The following is an 18,812-nucleotide window of genomic DNA, read 5'->3' on the forward strand; positions in this document are numbered from 1 at the left end:
TAAAATCACAGAAATGTTCAAAAGGCTGGTATTAGGGGGTAGCAACCAGGTCAATTGCCTGGGGCCCCATGCCACAGGGGTCCCCGTGAAGCGAAGTTATGGGAAACAGTGTTTGGGCTTCAGTCACGGGTGGCAGGGCTCAGAGCCCAAGTCTTGCCACACAGGGCCAGAACCCAAGCCCGGCCACCCGGGGCTGAGTTAGTGGAATTTTGAGGAAGTTGCTGATCTCATAAAATCGCAGAATCCATGACCTACATGATTGACTTGTATCGAGTCATGAAAACATCTCTGATGTTGATGTGTCAAGCTAAATCTTCTGGGGACCACAGACATGGAATCTGTGGAGAACCCAGATGGGGTTCCCTCCCAGGGCAGGTACATTTGTCACTAGAGTCTATTTAAATAAATATTGGAGGACAACTTTTCCAATTTTAGCATCATCTCTGGAGTCTTGAGCAACAGTATAATGGGAAGCAAACATGTGGAATGAGGACCAAGTTGCCACTCTACAGATGTCTACAATCAGAACCTGCTCCAGAAATTCTGCTGAAGCCAATATTGTGATCTTGTTGAATGAGCTGTGACTCTGCTCAGAGGGGTGACATTAGCCAAGTCATAGCACATGTGTATGCAGGGAGCTACCCAAGAAGAGATTCTCTGAGTGGTGACTATTATCCTTTTATTCGGTCTGCACAGCTACAAACAGTTGGGAGGACTAACAGAATCCTGGAGGGTGTCTGCCATCTATAAAATGTCAATCGGGTGATGTGAAGATTCCCTGACCTCCTTGACCTGAATGCCCAAGTCTACAGCCCTCTCTTTAACAATGCCTCATCAGCTTTAAAATCACCAGGAGAAACTGCCTTGTCCAGAGAGGATGAGGAAGCCAAGAGTGGAAGTGCCTGAATTTCTCCTGCAGGCTGTTCCTCTGCTTTTATGACCTCTTTCTAATGCCTGGTAGCAGACACTGGCAGCTTGGTGTGCAGTCTCCCCCTGTCTAGACGAGGGCACTGAGTAGGCATAGTGAGGGGAAGATCTGGAGGAAACCCCCATGGGTTCCAAAAAGGCCAATGATACATGACAGGACCCCAATGAGCTCCTGATTACATTTCTATGGCATGCCTTGGTGCTGGCGGCAGGACCCCGAAATGGGAAAAAACAACAAAATTGAAAAACTCTTTTTTAAAAAACCAGCTAAAACTTACCAACCGTGCTAACTGTACTAACTACTAAATTAACTATATTATATACAGAGCTAAGAGAAACTGTTCTGCAATGAACAGGAGTTCCAACGACTGCCACAGGTAGTAAGAAGAAACTTGGGGGGGTGGGGGGGGACTCTGCCCTTTATACTTGGACGCAGTGGCGTGCGGCAGTAGAGGACAATTGAGCCTCCCAACAGGTACCACTGCAGGAAAAAGTTTCTGATAGGTACACGCTGGGCACACAGACACCAACAGTGGAATGTATGTGGGCAGTGACTCAAAGAATAACCATTTCCTGCAGTTAAACAAGTAGTTATTAGCATTTTAGTGGGAGAAACACAAAATGTAATTCTGATTAGCAACTGTGAACAGTAGGTAATTTAGTATTAATATGATTACAATTTAATTTTAAATATGTGTCTGAGACTTAATGCAGTAATTGACTCACTTCTCTAAAACTGCTACTACAGTACACTGTCTAATGAAGGTTTCAGAGTAGCAGCTGTGTTAGTCTGTATTCGCAAAAAGAAAAGGAAGGACTTGTGGCACCTTCGAGACTAACAAATTTATTTGAGCATAAGCTTTCATGAGCTACAGCTCACTTCATCGGATGCATCTTTGGATCATTATCAGGCAGAACCTGTGATCAGCACAGACGCATGTCCTCTGGAATGGTGGTTGAAGCATGAAGGGACATATGAATCTAATGCATCTGGCATGTAAATATCTTGCAAGGCTGGCTACAGCAGTGCCATGAGAATGCCTGTTCTCACTTTCAGGTAACATTGTAAACAAGCGGGCAGCATTATCTCCTGCAAATGTAAACAAACTTGTTTGAGCGATTGGCTGAACAAAAAGTAGGACTGAGTGTTATTTTAGAAATTCAGTTATTTTTGGTACATAATTCTACATTTGTAAGTTTAACTTTCGTTATAAAGAGATTGCACTATGGTACTTGTATTAAGTTAGCTTGATTAATCATGACTAATTTTTTTAATCATCTAAGGTGCATCTGATGAAGTGAGCTGTAGCACACGAAAGCTTATGCTGAAATAAATTTGTTAGTTTCTAAGGTGCCACAAGTACTCCTTTTCTTTTTGTCTAATGAAAATAGCTTTGGTCATACAAATATGTTAAAGCAATTAAAGATATTAAAAAGATAGATGTCAAAAGAAACTGGCAAAACTGGTGTCTAATTTCGAGTGATTTTGAAATATATGAATACTTACATAAATGTTATGCTATAATACAATCTCTAAACATGTCAGCACTCTATCTACAACAATGCAGACAAGGAGTAGGGACATGTGTCTAGTTCTCAGGAGAACCTACCACGGACAAGTACAAAGAGCACAATTCAGCTCTCACTGATGTGAGTGGAAGGTCTGCCATTGATTTCAGTAAGTGTACACTCAGTACTTGATTTCAGTAAGTGTACACTGCAAAGGGGGACACATCATAGTGTACCTTCATTCAAATAACATCTTTAACCTAGGCATATAGCAGCCTTACATTTGCACCCGTTTGTATCCAATACAGCTTTTAAAGTAGGGCTGTCAAGTGATTAAAAAATTAATCCCTATTAATCGCGTGATTAAAAAAATTAGTCATGATTAATCAAGCTATTAAACAATAATAGACTACTATTTATATAAATATTTTGGAAGTTTTCCACATTTTCAAATATATTGATTTCAATCACAACACAGAATACAAAGTGTATTGTGCTCACTTTATATTTATTTTTATTATAAATATTTGCACTGTAAAAATAAAAGAAATAGTATTTTTCAATTACCTTAATACAAGTACTATAATGCAATCTCTTTATAATGAAAGTTGAACTTACAAATGTAGAATTATGTACCAAAAATAATTGAATTTCTAAAATAAAACTCAGTCCTACTTCTTGTTCAGGCAATCGCTCAAATAAGTTTGTTTACATTTGCAGGAGATAATGCTGCCAGCTTCTTGTTTACAATGTTACCTGAAAGTGAGAACAGGCATTCTCACAGCACTGCTGTAGCCAGCCTTGCAAGATATTTATATGCCAGATGCATTAGATTCATATGTCCCTTCATGCTTCAACCACCATTCCAGAGGACATGTGTCCGTGCTGATCACAGGTTCTGCCTGATAATGATCCAAAGCAGTGCAGACCAATGCATGTTCATTTTCATTATCGGAGTGAGATGCCATCAGCAGAAGGTTGATTTTCTTTTTTGGTGGTTCTGTAGTTTCTCATTGAAGACTTCTGAAAGCATGCTACCCACCTCATCCCAATCAGATTTTGGAGGGCACTTCAGATTCTTAAATTGAGTGCTGTAGCTATCTTTAGAAATCACACATTGGTACCTTCTTTGTGTTTTGTCAAATCTGCAGTGAAAGTGTTCTTAAAATGAACACCACATGCTGGGTCATCATCCGAGACTGCTATAACATGAAATATATGGCAGAATGCGGGTAAAACACAGAGAAGGAGACATACAATTCTCCCCCAAGGAGTTCAGTCACAAATTTAATTAATGCATTATGTTTTTAACGTGCGTCATCAGCATGGAAGCATGTCCTCTGGCCAAAGCATGAAGGGGCATACAAATGTTTAGCAGATCTGGCATGTAAATACCTTGCAATGCTGACTACAAAAGTGCCATGCGAACATCTGTTCTCACTTTCAGGTGACATTGTAAATAAGAAGAGGGCATCATTATCTCCCATAAATGTAAACTAACTTGTTTGTCTTAGCGATTGGCTGAGCAAGAAGTAGGACTGAGTGAACCTGTAAAACTTTAGAGCCTATACTGTTTTGTTTTTGAGTGCAGTTATATAACAAAAACAAAAATCTACATTTGTAAGTTGTGTTTTCACAATAGAGATTGCACTATGGTACTTGTATAAAGTGACTTGAAAAATACTATTTCTTTTGTTTATCATTTTTAGAGCGCAAATATTTGTAATAGAAATAATATAAAGTGAGTAATGTACACTTTGTATTCTGTGTTGTAACTGAAATCAATAATATTTGAAAATACAGAAAAAATCTACAATATTTAATAAATTTCAATTGGTATTTATTGTTTAACTGTGCGATTAAAACTGTGATTAATCATGATTATTTTTTTGAATATATTATTTATAAATACAATAGGTTAATTCCAAATATAGAGCCTGATCCAAAGCCAGCTGAAGCAATGAAAAAAAGACTTCAACTTTTATACAAACTTAAAGACCCCTTACCATACAGTCAGATCCACACAGGTACAAACGTCCCCACTATGTGAATCTGATTGCAGGATAGATGCCTCCATGTTTTATAAAACAATACATACTCTAACTGGCACCTCCTCAGATGGGGAAAATCATCATAGTTATGTCAGTCCTGGTTGCAAGTTAAAGCTAGAAAAGTTCAAATTAGAGATAAGGCATATATTTTTAACACTGAGGGTTATTAACCGTTGGAACAAACTACCCAAGGAAAGTGGTGAATTCTCTGTCTCTTGATGTATTCAGATCAAGACTGGATGCCTTTCTGGAAGATTTGCTTTAGCCAAACCCAAGTTATTGGGTTCAATACAGAGGTTACTGGGTGAAATTCTATGGTTTGTGTCATACAGGAGGTCTGACTAGATGGTGATCTAATGAACTCTTCTGGCCTTAAAATCAATAAATCTATGAATGGAGCTAGGATGATTTACACCGGCTAAGGCTTGTCCCCTTAATATTTCTAGAGTTAAGAGTGGAGTCAGATTGATTTTCAGATTAAAAAGGGATAGTATCTAATTTTTAGGTGCAATATGTGATGTACCCAGATTGATTTTTTTTCTTTGCTGAACTAGAAAGATATACAGTTAAGATTTTTAGGCATAGTATTTGACCATTCTTGACTGTATTCCCTTCAAAAGCACTTTTCTTCTACAGTCTTTTCATGCTCTTACAATTTTTTAAAAACCAATTGTTGCAGTGCTAGGGAACTTACTATAAAATAATAGTGACATAATAATAAAAACAGTTCACAATTTCTTATGTGTAGGATGTTATATGTAGAATGTATATTTTTGGTGTTGGGACATGTGAAAAGATGCCTGCTTGTCTGTCAATAAAAAAACAGCCAGGTAAAAAGCTGAGCCAGCAATCCAATCAGATAAACAACTGAGCTGGCAAACTAATCTTAATGTTAGGCAGAAAAGTGTTTATATAATATATAATGATTAACTTTGTAACAATGGGAAATGACTGCCTAGGAAGGAGTACTCTGGAAAGGGATCTGGGGGTCATAGTGGATCACAAGCTAAATGAGAGTCAACAGTGTAACCTGTTGCAAAAAAAAGCAAACATCATTCTGGGGTGTATTAGCAGGAGTATTGTAAGCAAGATACAAGAAGTTTCAGAGTAGCAGCTGTGTTAGTCTGTATACGCAAAAAAGAAAAGGAGTATTTGTGGCACCTTAGAGACTGACAAATTTATTTGAGCATAAGCTTTCGTGAGCTACAGCTCACTTCATCAGATGCATGCAGATACAAGAAGTAATTCTTCCGCTTTACTCCACACTGATTAGGTCTCAACTGTAGCATTGTGTCCAGTTCTGGGCACGAAATTTCAGGAAAGATGTGGACAAATTGTAGACAGTCCAGAGAAGAGCAACAAAAATTATTAAAGGACTAGAGAACATGACCTATGAGAGAAGATTGAAAAAAAATTGGGTCTGTTTAGTCTGGAGAAGAGAAGACTGAGAGGGGACATAACAGTTTTCAAGTATGTAAAAGGTTGTTACAAGGAGGAGGGAGGAAAATTGTTCTTCTTAACCTCTGAGGATAGGACAAGAAGAAATGGGCATAAATTGCAGCAAGGACGGTTTAGGCTGGACATTAGGAAGAACTTCTCGTCAGAGTGGTTAAGCACTGGAATAAATTGCCTCGGGAGGTTGTGGAATCTCCATCATTGGAGATTTTTAAGAGCAGGTTGGACAAACACCTGTTAGAAATGGTCTAGATCACCGTTTCCCAAACTATATTCCGCGGAACACTGGTGTTCCGCACGATGTGAATAGGTGTTCTGTGAAAGAATCTAGAATTTAATTTTGACTCTTGCACTTGATTTTTGTACTACTTTGTACGTGCTTTCCAGTTAGAAATTGTTAGTTCAAGTTATTTTAAATTTGTATTTTTGCTTTGTTTTATAAAATAAAATATATTTGAGCATAAATAACGCAATTTTTTATTTGAAAACCAAACGACTACAAAATAATATTATAAGTGTTCCGTAATAGGCTAAAAAGTGTTCCGTGGCCAAAAAGGTTTGGGAAATGCTGGTCTAGATAATACTTAGTCCTGCCTTGAGTGCAGGAGACTCGAAGTCATTTCCAGTTCTATGATTCTATGAATGTATTTAAGGCAAGCCCCTGAATGTGGGTGTGCACTTGCATTTAATCCTATGCTGTGCCCTGTTTCAGTGGACTAATCACTCACTGAAGCAGTGAACAAACAACATACTTCTTCAGCTCAAGAGTGTGTGTGAACCTGTTCTGGGTAGCAGGGTAAAGAATTGGTCAACACTATGAGCCTGCTCGTCAGTCACACACCTGAAAATATCACCATGATCACAGCAATTTATTTTTTAAAAAACCAACAGATATCTAGAACAAGTAGTCTAGAACAGTGGTTCTCAACCGGGGTCCAGGGACCTCTAAGGGCCATAAGCAGGTTTCAGGAGGTCCCCCAAAATAAATCAGAGAGCAGAGCCGACGTTAGACTTGGGCCCAGGGAAGAAAGCTGAAGCCCAAGCCCCACCACCCAAAGTTGAAGCGAAAACCTGAGCAACTTAGCTTTGTGGAGCTGCCTACGTAGTCAGGCCCTGAGCCATTGTCCTGCTTGCTACCCCCTAATGCCAGCCCAGGCTTTTAATCTACTGAATATGGAGAAAAACAGTTGTTGTGGCACAGGTGGGCCAGGGAATTTTTATAGCATTTCAGAAAGAAAAAGATAGAGAACCCCTGGTCTAGAAGGCACCCCTTCCCATGTGTTACATGTTACAAATTATTAATCAGCCTTCATTGTTTGGGAATTGTTGTGTTTATCCAATAATCTGTGAGAAACGGTCCTCCAAAAATAGAATCAAATGAATCAACTGTAAATGTCCATAGGTGAAATGCTGAAAATGCTGCCTTTTCAGTTGTCTGTAGGAAAAATATGTGCCAGTTTATGCTTTTCCCCCCCTCTTCAAATGCCAATACGAGAGCTGTATGCAGAGTAGTTGTGGCCATGTCAGTCCCAAGACATTAGGGAGACAAGGTAGAGGAGATAATATCTTTTACTGAACCAAATTCTGTGGGTGAGAGAGACAAGCTTTCAAGCTGAAGAAGAGCTCTGTGTGGCTCAAAAGCTTGTCTCTCTCACTAACAGAAGTTGGTCTAATAAAAAAAATATCACCTCACCAACTTTCTCTCTCTAATACTAGGGCTGGATGAAAATTTTCCACCTGAATAGGTTTTTGATAGAAAATTGGGGTTTCTGCAAAAAGTGTGTTTTCTGCAGAATTTATTTTTTCGTTAACGCTCCTTCTCCCTCAAATCCCTGAAAACTGAAATATATCTGTGTGGATATGCTACCATGCCACCTCATGGGACTTGTACTTTGGTTGCCTTAGGTCCCCATTCTCATCTATGGGCTGGGCTCCCAGGCTAGACCACATCCCCCAGGATTCGTCATTGCCTGGGACTTTCATGCTTGGAAATGGGTGGTGGTGCATCATGGCACTGTGGTGCATAGGACATTGTAATTTGCTCCAAAAATCACACTACCCTTCCCATGAGACACCGCAGCAGCATTTCTGAACTGATTTTGGGGGGATGGGGGTTGCCTGAATATTTTTAGTTTTGGCCATCAACAATTTCTGGTATTTGAGTTCTTGCCCCCAAATCAGAATTTTCTATGGAAAACCCCCTCATTTTCCAACCAGCTCTAGTGAGTACACTCTTCACCATGTGATTCAGACAACATGCAAAGCACCTTGTGAGAAGTCAGCCTAGACTTCTCCCCGGCACGGCCTTTGTCAAGCAGTCTGCCCTGAAAACTGCTCTACATTCAACTCTTCCATTTTCAGTAACAGTTTCTCTTAGATAGCGCTTTGCCTTTGAAAATTAAAAGTCTGCATTTCAGGAAATGCAATTTAACCAGTAAAACAGTATAATAGTAGGAAAATGTAAAGATAGGACCCATGAAGCACCCCTTTCACAGTAGTGGAGTACAGCACTGTATACAGATATGTGTATGAGTCTTCCTTATTTCATGTTTGTGAGAAGTTGGATCACAGAAACCCCTTTGGGGTTGCCAACTGATGTGTCAAAACTACTTCTGCCCCTGCTTACCTGCCCTGGCAGCTTGGGATTTCAGTGCCCTGCCTGGTTTGAGCCAGACCTGCTAGCCTGCTGCAGACCCAGACCCAGGTCTGAACCATGTCCTCTAACAGCTATAGGCTTAAACTGAAAGCAGCTTAAGAAGTGTTCCTGTCTTTGACATTCAGATGCTCATCTCCCAATGTGGTCCAAACCACAAATAAATCCATTTTACCCTGTATAAAGCTTATACAGGGTAAACTCATAAATTGTTCACCCTCTATAACACTGATAGAGAGACATGCACACCTGTTTGCCCCGCCCCAGATATTAATACATACTCTGGATTAATTAATAAATAAAAAGTGATTTTATTAAATACAGAAAGTAGGATTTAAGTGGTTCCAAGTAGTAACAGACAGAACAAAGTGAATTACCAAGCAAAATAAAATAAAACACACAAGTCTAAGCCTAATACAGTAATAAAACTGAATACAGATAAAAATCTCACCCTCAGAGATGTTTCAATAAGTTTCTTTCACAGACTGGACACCTTCCTAGTCTGGGCACAATTGTTTCCCCTGGTACAGCCCTTGTTCCAGCTCAGGTGGTAGCTAGGGGATTTCTCATGACTGCAGCCCCCTTTGTTCTGTTCCACTCCCTTATATATCTTTTGCACAAGATGGGAATCCTTTGTCCCTCTCTGAGTCCCCAACCCCCTCTTCTAAATGGAAAAGCACCAGGTTTAAGATGGATTTCAGTACCAGGTGACATGGTCACATGTCCTGTAAGACTCCAAGCCTTCATTCCTCCCAGCCTGACTCACAGGAAGGCCTGACTGCAAACACAGCCATCCACAGTCAATTGTCCTGGCTGATGGGAGCCATCAAGATTCCAAACCACCATTAATGGCCCACACTTTGCATAATTACAGTAGGCCCTCAGAGTTATATTTCATATTTCTAGTTTCAGATACAAGAGTGATACATTTATACAAACAGGATGACCACACTCAGTAGATTATAAGCTTTGTAAGGATACCTTAACAAGAGACCTTTTGCATGAAGCATATTCCAGTTACATTATATTCATACTCATTAGCATATTTTCATAAAATCATATAGAGTGCAACATCACAATGTTGTTCAGGGGATCTGATTAAAACCTGGACATTCCAGGGCATTTTTTTTTCCATTGAGTACACCTAGTAAAACCCACACATGCCATGACCTTTGGGAAAGGAAGCCATATGTGTCCCTATCCAATTCCTATCCATGACCATGTTCCCCATCGGACACCCCAACCCAGATGTAAACAAGCTGAAAGGTTAGTAGAGCATGGCAAGAAGCAAAACAACTGGAGTTGATTTGGGAATTACTATGAAAAGATCTATGGTTTTCATTACCTGGTACTCTGAGATGCCAGACCATGAGGAAGCAATACAAACTAGGGAAGGAGGTTCTGCCTGACAGAGAGGGTGGGTAACCCCCCAACAGCTTCATTATTAGGGTTGTCAGCAGTTTGGCAATGGGATGTGGAGACAGCAGATTGACAGAGCCCCATGTGACTGTTGAGGAATATCAAAAAAATTAATATTGACAAAAGATACATTGCCACAGATGGGGATATCTTGATTATGCTCCAAATTCCTCATTACAAAGAACAGACTTCCCTTGCACCACCATTCAGAATCTGGTGGACTGTACTTGATCAGATATATGGATAGGTTCCAGGGACTAGCTGGGAATACAGAGCAGTGAGGTTACCTTAATAGGTCTTCCGTCTGGTGTAAGTACCTCTTCTGAAAGTTCCATCATCTTCAAAGCCATCAAAGCAATGGGTTTTGCATGACTAAGGCTCTTCCTATGGAGCCCTGCTGCAACACAGTATGCATCACCTATTGTTTCCACCTGCAGCAATCAGACAAATCAAATGTAAAAGTATGATAATGAGCAGAGATCTGTGCCATTAGTTCTCTGCAATCACAAAATGTTGCTTAAAAACATGTCAGCAAAATATCAATAAAATAAGCAATTAGACAACGGAGCATAATTACCCGAGTTTGCAAACAGGCACAGTCAAAACTCTGACATCTCATTGCATAGTTGTTCATCATCATTAACTGCAGAAGATCATTAAATCTAGGACAATGTGCACTATCAAATGAAAGATGATAACATTACCCCACAGGAAAACAGGATTTTCTGTATTAGAGTTAGACCAAAAACTAGTTACATTTAAGAGCTGGTGCCACCATTTATTGCTCTGCTGTGGAGTAAGAACTGTACTAAGCAGTAATAATTCATAATTATTATTTACTCTATTCAAAAAATACATTAAGATGAGAGTTACTGGAGCCTAAATGTTTCCATTAAAAAACAAGTGAATAGTACATCACTTATCTTTAGAATCTTGCTCCTCTTAGGCCTGGGAGAATTCAAGAGAGGTGATTTTATAGCTTACCTATAATTTTTATTTCTCATAATCCCACACCCACTGGTACTAGGGCTGACTGCTGGGTATTGTCTGCTTGTCTACCTACCAAGGTATGCAGCTCTTCTGAAACCTTTTAGTTTTGTATAGGATATTTAGGCTCTCTACACTTCATGAGATTACCTGAGCACCAGTTCCTTTCCTCAGACCAATGAATGCATTAGATTGCTTCTCCTACCCCTTAGCCTCACTGTTCCTGATGGGAAGCCAACTTTCCGGAGTAAGGGGAGCAGGGGAAATTAAGGGATCCCTCTGGCTTAGGTCAAAATCAGCCTATGAAACCAACAAGCCCTATAATCCTCCAATTATACTGACAATCACCCTTTGCAAAGTTTGTCTGCCCACACTTCTGTAGCCAGCTCCCTGCACAATCCTTCAGTGCACTCTCAAACAGGCTTGGCTTAGAAGCATGAATGTATCTACCACCAGTCTCTTTCCTTCCCCTCAGTGCAGCTCTATTAATTGAATGGCAGAAAAGCATTCTGCAAAGATTAGCATGAGAGGAGAGATGTGTGCAGACTGTAGAGCTGCCCTGGGAGCCACTTTGTGCCTGGCCCTTTTGTCCCTGGGATGTCTACTTATATTTTATCCTCAGGGTTGACAGAGAAGAAATCAGGAATCATAGAATCATAGAATATCAGGGTTGGAAGGGACCCCAGAAGGTCATCTAGTCCAACCCCCTGCTCGAAGCAGGACCAATTCCCAGTTAAATCATCCCAACCAGGGCTTTGTCAAGCCTGACCTTAAAAACCTCTAAGGAAGGAGATTCTACCACCTCCCTAGGTAACGCATTCCAGTGTTTCACCACCCTCTTAGTGAAAAAGTTTTTCCTAATATCCAATCTAAACCTCCCCCATTGCAACTTGAGACCATTACTCCTCGTTCTGTCATCTGCTACCATTGAGAACAGTCTAGAGCCATCCTCTTTGGAACCCCCTTTCAGGTAGTTGAAAGCAGCTATCAAATCCCCCCTCATTCTTCTCTTCTGCAGACTAAACAATCCCAGCTCCCTCAGCCTCTCTTCATAAGTCATGTGCTCTAGACCCCTAATCATTTTGGTTGCCCTTCGCTGGACTCTCTCCAATTTATCCACATCCTTCTTGTAGTGTGGGGCCCAAAACTGGACACAGTACTCCAGATGAGGCCTCACCAGTGTCGAATAGAGGGGAACGATCACGTCCCTCGATCTGCTCGCTATGCCCCTACTTATACATCCCAAAATGCCATTGGCCTTCTTGGCAACAAGGGCACACTGGTGACTCATATCCAGCTTCTCGTCCACTGTCACCCCTAGGTCCTTTTCTGCAGAACTGCTGCCTAGCCATTCGGTCCCTAGTCTGTAGCGGTGCATTGGATTCTTCCATCCTAAGTGCAGGACCCTGCACTTATCCTTATTGAACCTCATCAGATTTCTTTTGGCCCAATCCTCCAATTTGTCTAGGTCCTTCTGTATCCTATCCCTCCCCTCCAGTGTATCTACCACTCCTCCCAGTTTAGTATCATCCGCAAATTTGCTGAGAGTGCAATCCACACCATCCTCCAGATCATTTATGAAGATATTGAACAAAACCGGCCCCAGGACCGACCCCTGGGGCACACCACTTGACACCGGCTGCCAACTAGACATGGAGCCATTGATCACTACCCGTTGAGCCCGACAATCTAGCCAGTTTTCTACCCACCTTATAGTGCATTCATCCAGCCCATACTTCCTTAACTTGCTGACAAGAATACTGTGGGAGACCGTGTCAAAAGCTTTGCTAAAGTCAAGAAACAATACATCCACTGCTTTCCCTTCATCCACAGAACCAGTAATCTCATCATAAAAGGCGATTAGATTAGTCAGGCATGACCTTCCCTTGGTGAACCCATGCTGACTGTTCCTGATCACTTTCCTCTCATGTAAGTGCTTCAGGATTGATTCTTTGAGGACCTGCTCCATGATTTTTCCAGGGACTGAGGTGAGGCTGACTGGCCTGTAGTTCCCAGGATCCTCCTCCTTCCCTTTTTTAAAGATTGGCACTACATTAGCCTTTTTCCAGTCATCCGGGACTTCCCCCGTTCGCCACGAGTTTTCAAAGATAATGGCCAAGGGCTCTGCAATCACAGCTGCCAATTCCTTCAGCACTCTCGGATACAACTCGTCCGGCCCCATGGACTTGTGCACGTCCAGCTTTTCTAAATAGTCCCTAACCACCTCTATCTCCACAGAGGGCTGGCCATCTCTTCCCCATTCTGTGATGCCCAGCGCAGCAGTCTGGGAGCTGACCTTGTTAGTGAAAACAGAGGCAAAAAAAGCATTGAGTACATTAGCTTTTTCCACATCCTCTGTCACTAGGTTGCCTCCCTCATTCAGTAAGGGGCCCGCACTTTCCTTGGCTTTCTTCTTGTTGCCAACATACCTGAAGAAACCCTTCTTGTTACTCTTGACATCTCTTGCTAGCTGCAGCTCCAGGTGCGATTTGGCCCTCCTGATATCTTTCCTACATGCCCGAGCAATATTTTTATACTCTTCCCTGGTCATATGTCCAACCTTCCACTTCTTGTAAGCTTCTTTTTTATGTTTAAGATCCGCTAGGATTTCACCATTAAGCCAAGCTGGTCGCCTGCCATATTTACTATTCTTTCGACTCATCGGGATGGTTTGTCCCTGTAACCTCAACAGGGATTCCTTGAGATACAGCCAGCTCTCCTGGACTCCCTTCCCCTTCATGTTAGTCCCCCAGGGACTAACTTGATTAGTTTCCAGTCCTGGTAAGGCACCAGCATAAGAGAGACTTTGAAATCCCCCCACTACATCTAAACATTACACTGGGCACCAATCCAGAAGGTCAGTTGACCTTAAGGGAGGTAGCGAATTGGCACTCCAGTCAGGTCACCAGTTACATTCTCCTGTTCTGAGGAAACAGAGTCCAACAAAATATATAGAATTCAACATCCCCAGAAGAGAAAGGGTCTTCAGCCTGCCTCTAGGTCCCTGGGAGTGGCATGCCCTTGACTCAGCAGCTTACAATGTCTCTATCCTGTCCAAGTAGGGAAGTAGAGAAAAGGGGTTGGTATGGGAGCCCGGGCCCTCTCTCTTCACCAGGCTCCAACTCAGGGCCCTGAGAGAGAAAGTAATAGCAAACACCCCAGAGCGCTTTGGGGATGCATCCATGGGCCACTTCCTACCATCTGCTTCCCCATGAACCTCGAAGTCCTGTGCTTAAAATCCAACAGAAAATAGTAAAAACAACAGAGACTCTTCAGCTCAGCTGGGCTCAGCAGGTGGTAGTCTTCTTCTCTGCAGGCTCGCCCCAGGTTCACCATGGTCAAAGTTTCTGGGTTGCAGTCCATCTGCCTAGGGTCTGTCACATTCTCCTTCTATCCAGAGTTTCAGGCAAGCTGCAGTCCCTGATCAGTCCCCATCTCCAGTCAGGCTCCCAGCTCAGAACTCAGCCTCCCACATTTCTCTCACTCTTTAGCCCAAGAGAGAAAGAACTCTCTCACCTGGGTTTCCTCCCTGGACTCTCTTCTATGAGCTGGGGTAGCTCCTGCTTGAAGACCCCTCCCTTGCAGTAAGAAGTATCCTTCTTCAAAAGCTTTCAAGGTAGGTCTGTCCTCCTAACCCCTCTGTCCCACTTATGAGCTTTTTGGCTCCCTTTCAAGCTTCTCCTCCAGCTGTAGTGGACTCTGCAAGTGCAGTAGGGTAGCATTATCTGGGCCCAGAACTGCTCCTAAACCCCTCATGTCCCAGTGTGGGGTTTCTACACCTCATCACAGGGTACCCCAAGGGAGAGCAGAGTACCAGCAGAAAATGGGGAAAGTTGCTAAATCTCTTCCCTGACTTCAGAAAGTTCCTGGAGGTACTTGCAGATGGAGAAGACAGCAACTGGCATTCACTCCTACCATCTGTCTTCTTAACTCCTTCCCTGTGCCCCATTCTCAGGACAGCCATTCACTGCAGTAATACATGTGGGGAGCCACCTTCCTGCCCACCCAATAAAATAGCAGAGCTCTTTCCCCCCCCAAACACCAGTAGTTGTGGTAAGTAGACAGAGACTACAGGGCAGGAAAGGAAGTAGCTAGAGACACTGAGGAGGGAAGGCAGGACCACCAGCAGCAAGGAGAGAGTGGCATGGGTTAGAATGGATATGGTGTGTGTGTGGGAAAGGGGAGGGGCATGAGAGCACCACTTTAAAGTCATAACAAGGCCTGCTCTGAATTTGTGTTTAGGGACCCATCTGAATATTGTGATACTTCTAAACTTCAGCCTCACAGAGAAAAAAGGGCAGAAAATCAAACATGCTACCTTAAAATTAGAGAAGACAACTGGACTGAACACAAATAGAAGAAATTACAACCTAAGGAGTTGAGATTGGGCTATCGTAATAAAAAAGTGATGGCCAAATTCTGCTCTTTTTTACAGTGGAGTAAATTCAGAGTAATTCCACTGATCTCAGTGTAAACAAGAAGAGATTTTGGCCCATAGATTAGTTTTTCTTGTAAAATCTAGATACATTTATTTATTTTGTCAGAGAGTTCCCCTCTTTGAAATATCCATTGATATGTAAGTAAAATTAAGGACCAAATTACATTCTTTTATGTTCACTCAAACAGAGTGCATATGAGTGCAGAACTAAGTCAACAAAAATCAGTGACAAAACCTGCCCAGTTATGAAACCTCCCATACATGGAACAAATATTGGATTGACAGAAGAACATAAAAACGGCCATACTGGGTCAGACTAAAGGTCCATCTAGTCCAGTATCCTGTCTTCCGACAGTGGCCAATGCCAGGTGCTTCAGAGGGAATGAACAGAACAGGTAATCATCAAGTGATCCATCCCATCGCCCATTCCCAGCTTCTGGGAAACAGAGGCTAGGGACACCATCCCTGTCCATCCTGGCTAATAGCCCTTAATGGACCTATCTTCCATGAATTTATCTAGTTCTTTTTTGAACCCTGTTATAGTCTTGGCCTTCACAATATCCTCTGGCAAAGAGTTCCACAGGTTGCTTGTGCACTGTGTGAAGAAACACTTCCTTTTGTTTGTTTTAAACCTGCTGCCTATTAATGTCATTTGGTGACCCCTAGTTCTTGTGTTATGAGGAGGAGTAAATAACACTTCCTTATTTACTTTCTCCACACCAGTCATGATTTTATAGACCTCTATCATATCCCCCCTTAGTCGTCTCTTTTTCAAGCTGAAAAAGGAGATCTGCTCCTGCAGATTTTCTGCATGTACTGTCAGCAGGAGAGAATGAAGCTGCGTGGTGATGATCACAGTTGGGAAATGAATGGGACATAAATATGATCACTGAGTACATGCAACCCCATTCCTTAATGGTCCTCACTGCTACCAAGCTCCTCTCACATTAATGGTGAAATGTGAAACTCTAAAATTGCTAAGACTGCCCTTACAAGTGGATCTGGTAGCAATTCCTACTGTGAAGATTGCCTAACTCTTTCTATTATAAGGCCACGGTCAGCTGCTTATAACTTTACCAATCTTTAACTATTTCTGCTGAAATGTACCATGCTAAGTTTCTGCCTCTGACTGGATTATTATTTTTTTTAATTCTGGCATTTCCTGACTTATGAGTCCTTGATTTTACAACCTTCATATTTTTAAAATAGGATTTTGTATGTGCCAATATATAAGAATAGTGTAAATATGCTGTATTTGCATGACAGTGTTCAGAAGAGCCTTAAATCAACACACTTTATCTTTACTAGACAAATCCTTCCTTACCCATTGCCATTCCCACAATTCTTAAATAAGACTGTAGTTTTATGTGTACAGTATTATGAGATATAACAAAGGTGGAAGCCAGCTTCCAGCTATTAGCCTGATCTATGTATAATTTATTATTGAATTTCTGTATTTAATTAGTCATTGATGGTAAGGATTTTAAAATAGTTATATTACTATATAAAAACCTGATCTAAAGTCATTCAATCAATCTTTGTGCAAATCAGCAATTCTGTTCTAATCTTTTGCTGTAGATCCTGAAACTGGGGTATGTAGCAATGGGGAGTGGTCTCCCCCCTGACAGACAGGAAGAGAGCTGCAACCGCCCTTTGGTGGGCAGAGCCGGGATACCCACGGCCGCCCAGCCGGAAGCAGAGGGGAAGGACAGGAACTGGAAATATAAAAGGCCAGCCCTCCAGCTAAGTTGAGGGATTGCTGCCAAAGGAACAGGACGTCTCCCCCTCCCCGCTGCTGGAGCCCAGACTTGACGGAGGCTGCTACAGTGGCAGAAACCCGGAGGGACTGCCGGACCTGATGGACACTGGGAACACCGAGGAGCTCCCGCTCACTGTTTATCCCAGCGAGACCGGCGACAACCCCGGAACCCAGGTACCCCCAGACTAGGAGCATAGGAAGGAGCCGAGGGGAAGCCGAATAGCTGTGTTACTAACTGCAAGCCGGCCTACATGTTGTGGCCGGATTTCCCTGCTGACCCAGGGGCTGACCACTCCGCCACTGTTAGGGCCCTGGGCTGGGACGCAGTGGAGCGGGTGGGCCTGCGTCCCCTTACCCCCTGCCACCCCACTCCTGGGGGTGGCAGCCTCCCCACCTTTAGGCTAGGAGGCCTGCACTGGTCTGGTGCCTGCCTGAGCCAGGATGCCACAAGGCTTTGCTGGCTCTCTTGCCTGAGAGCTAATCTCCTCCTAGACTGCTGGGCTGCTCTGCCTGACAGCAGGCCAGAGCCATTACCTGATTGCTGCCCCGCCCTGATTGAGGGCCCTGGGTAGACAAACTCACTACTGCTCTGTCTGACTGCAAGCCAGAGCCATTAATGGATTACGCTCCCGCCCTGATGGAGGGAACCGGGCCTATAGACTTAAGGCTACCCTGCCCAACCGTGGGCCAGAAGCATTAACGGTGTGCTGCCCTGCTCTGGCTGAGAGCTGGGGCTCACAGACCCAATTGCTGCCCGACTTGGGCTGCAGACTTGGACCTATTAACTGTCGGCTAATTCCCCTCTGAAGGGAGCCTCTCTAGGAGCATTGCAATGAGAGGGTGTGGTCTCCCTCCCTGATGGACGGGGAGAGAACCGCAACCGCCTGACAGGGTAGACTATGGCAACTGCTTAGTAGCACACAGCAACAGTGCATAAGCACTGCAGGAAGCAAACAAGGAGATCTTGTCCAATTGAGAGTTCAGTCACTTTATATTCAGGTTGTAGGTCTCATTAATAGATGTTTCAGACAGGAGCAGTATGGGATATAGATAAAACATCTATTAATCATTTATTTATTCCAATTATAAATGGAACCTTAATACAGAGTGTGACTGAAAGTTCAGTGAAAATGTAAGTACTGTAGGCAGGATGTAAGTTCCCTAATTAGAATAAGGCCAAAACATAGGAGCTAGTCTCCATCTCTTGGAGAAAGTGCCATGGGATCTTTAATAACTGCTAATGGTTAGGCCCTCCATTATCCTGATAATCTAAACGAATGGAACCTTCAGCCGCATAATGTCCCCTCTTACAGTGCTGACTCAGTCCTAACTCAGAAGGGAGCAGGGATATAAGTAACAACAACTGCTTTGGCTTACTTCATCATAAATTAGCAGAGAACATTAACTGAATGTGTACAAGTAATAAAAGAACTAGAGTGTCACACACCATTTCCCAGGCTTCTTTACAGAGGGAAGTAAAAAAAGCACATCTTGTGTTTGAAACAAGAAACCTGCCAAAGGAAGCGATAAAGATCTCCATCTGACACGCCTGAGAATCCCGATGCTCTCGGGAATCTATTAAGCACCTTTTTCAAAGTGCTGTTTAGAAATAAA

The 18,812-nt window shown here is 42.6% G+C and overlaps 1 protein-coding gene across 1 annotated transcript in view; it reads right to left on the reverse strand.

Annotated features, from left to right (window-relative positions):
• GUCY1A2 (guanylate cyclase 1 soluble subunit alpha 2) overlaps window positions 1-18,812 on the reverse strand; it is a 296,894-nt gene that overhangs the window by 106,908 nt on the left and 171,174 nt on the right. Inside the window, exon 6 of the mRNA XM_074957390.1 lies at window positions 10,302-10,445. Within this exon, the coding sequence (XP_074813491.1) occupies window positions 10,302-10,445 (144 nt within the window). The remainder of the gene's footprint in view (window positions 1-10,301; window positions 10,446-18,812) is intronic.

Source organism: Natator depressus, chromosome 1 (assembly GCF_965152275.1).
Source record: "Natator depressus isolate rNatDep1 chromosome 1, rNatDep2.hap1, whole genome shotgun sequence".
Classification (NCBI taxonomy): domain Eukaryota; kingdom Metazoa; phylum Chordata; order Testudines; family Cheloniidae; genus Natator; species Natator depressus.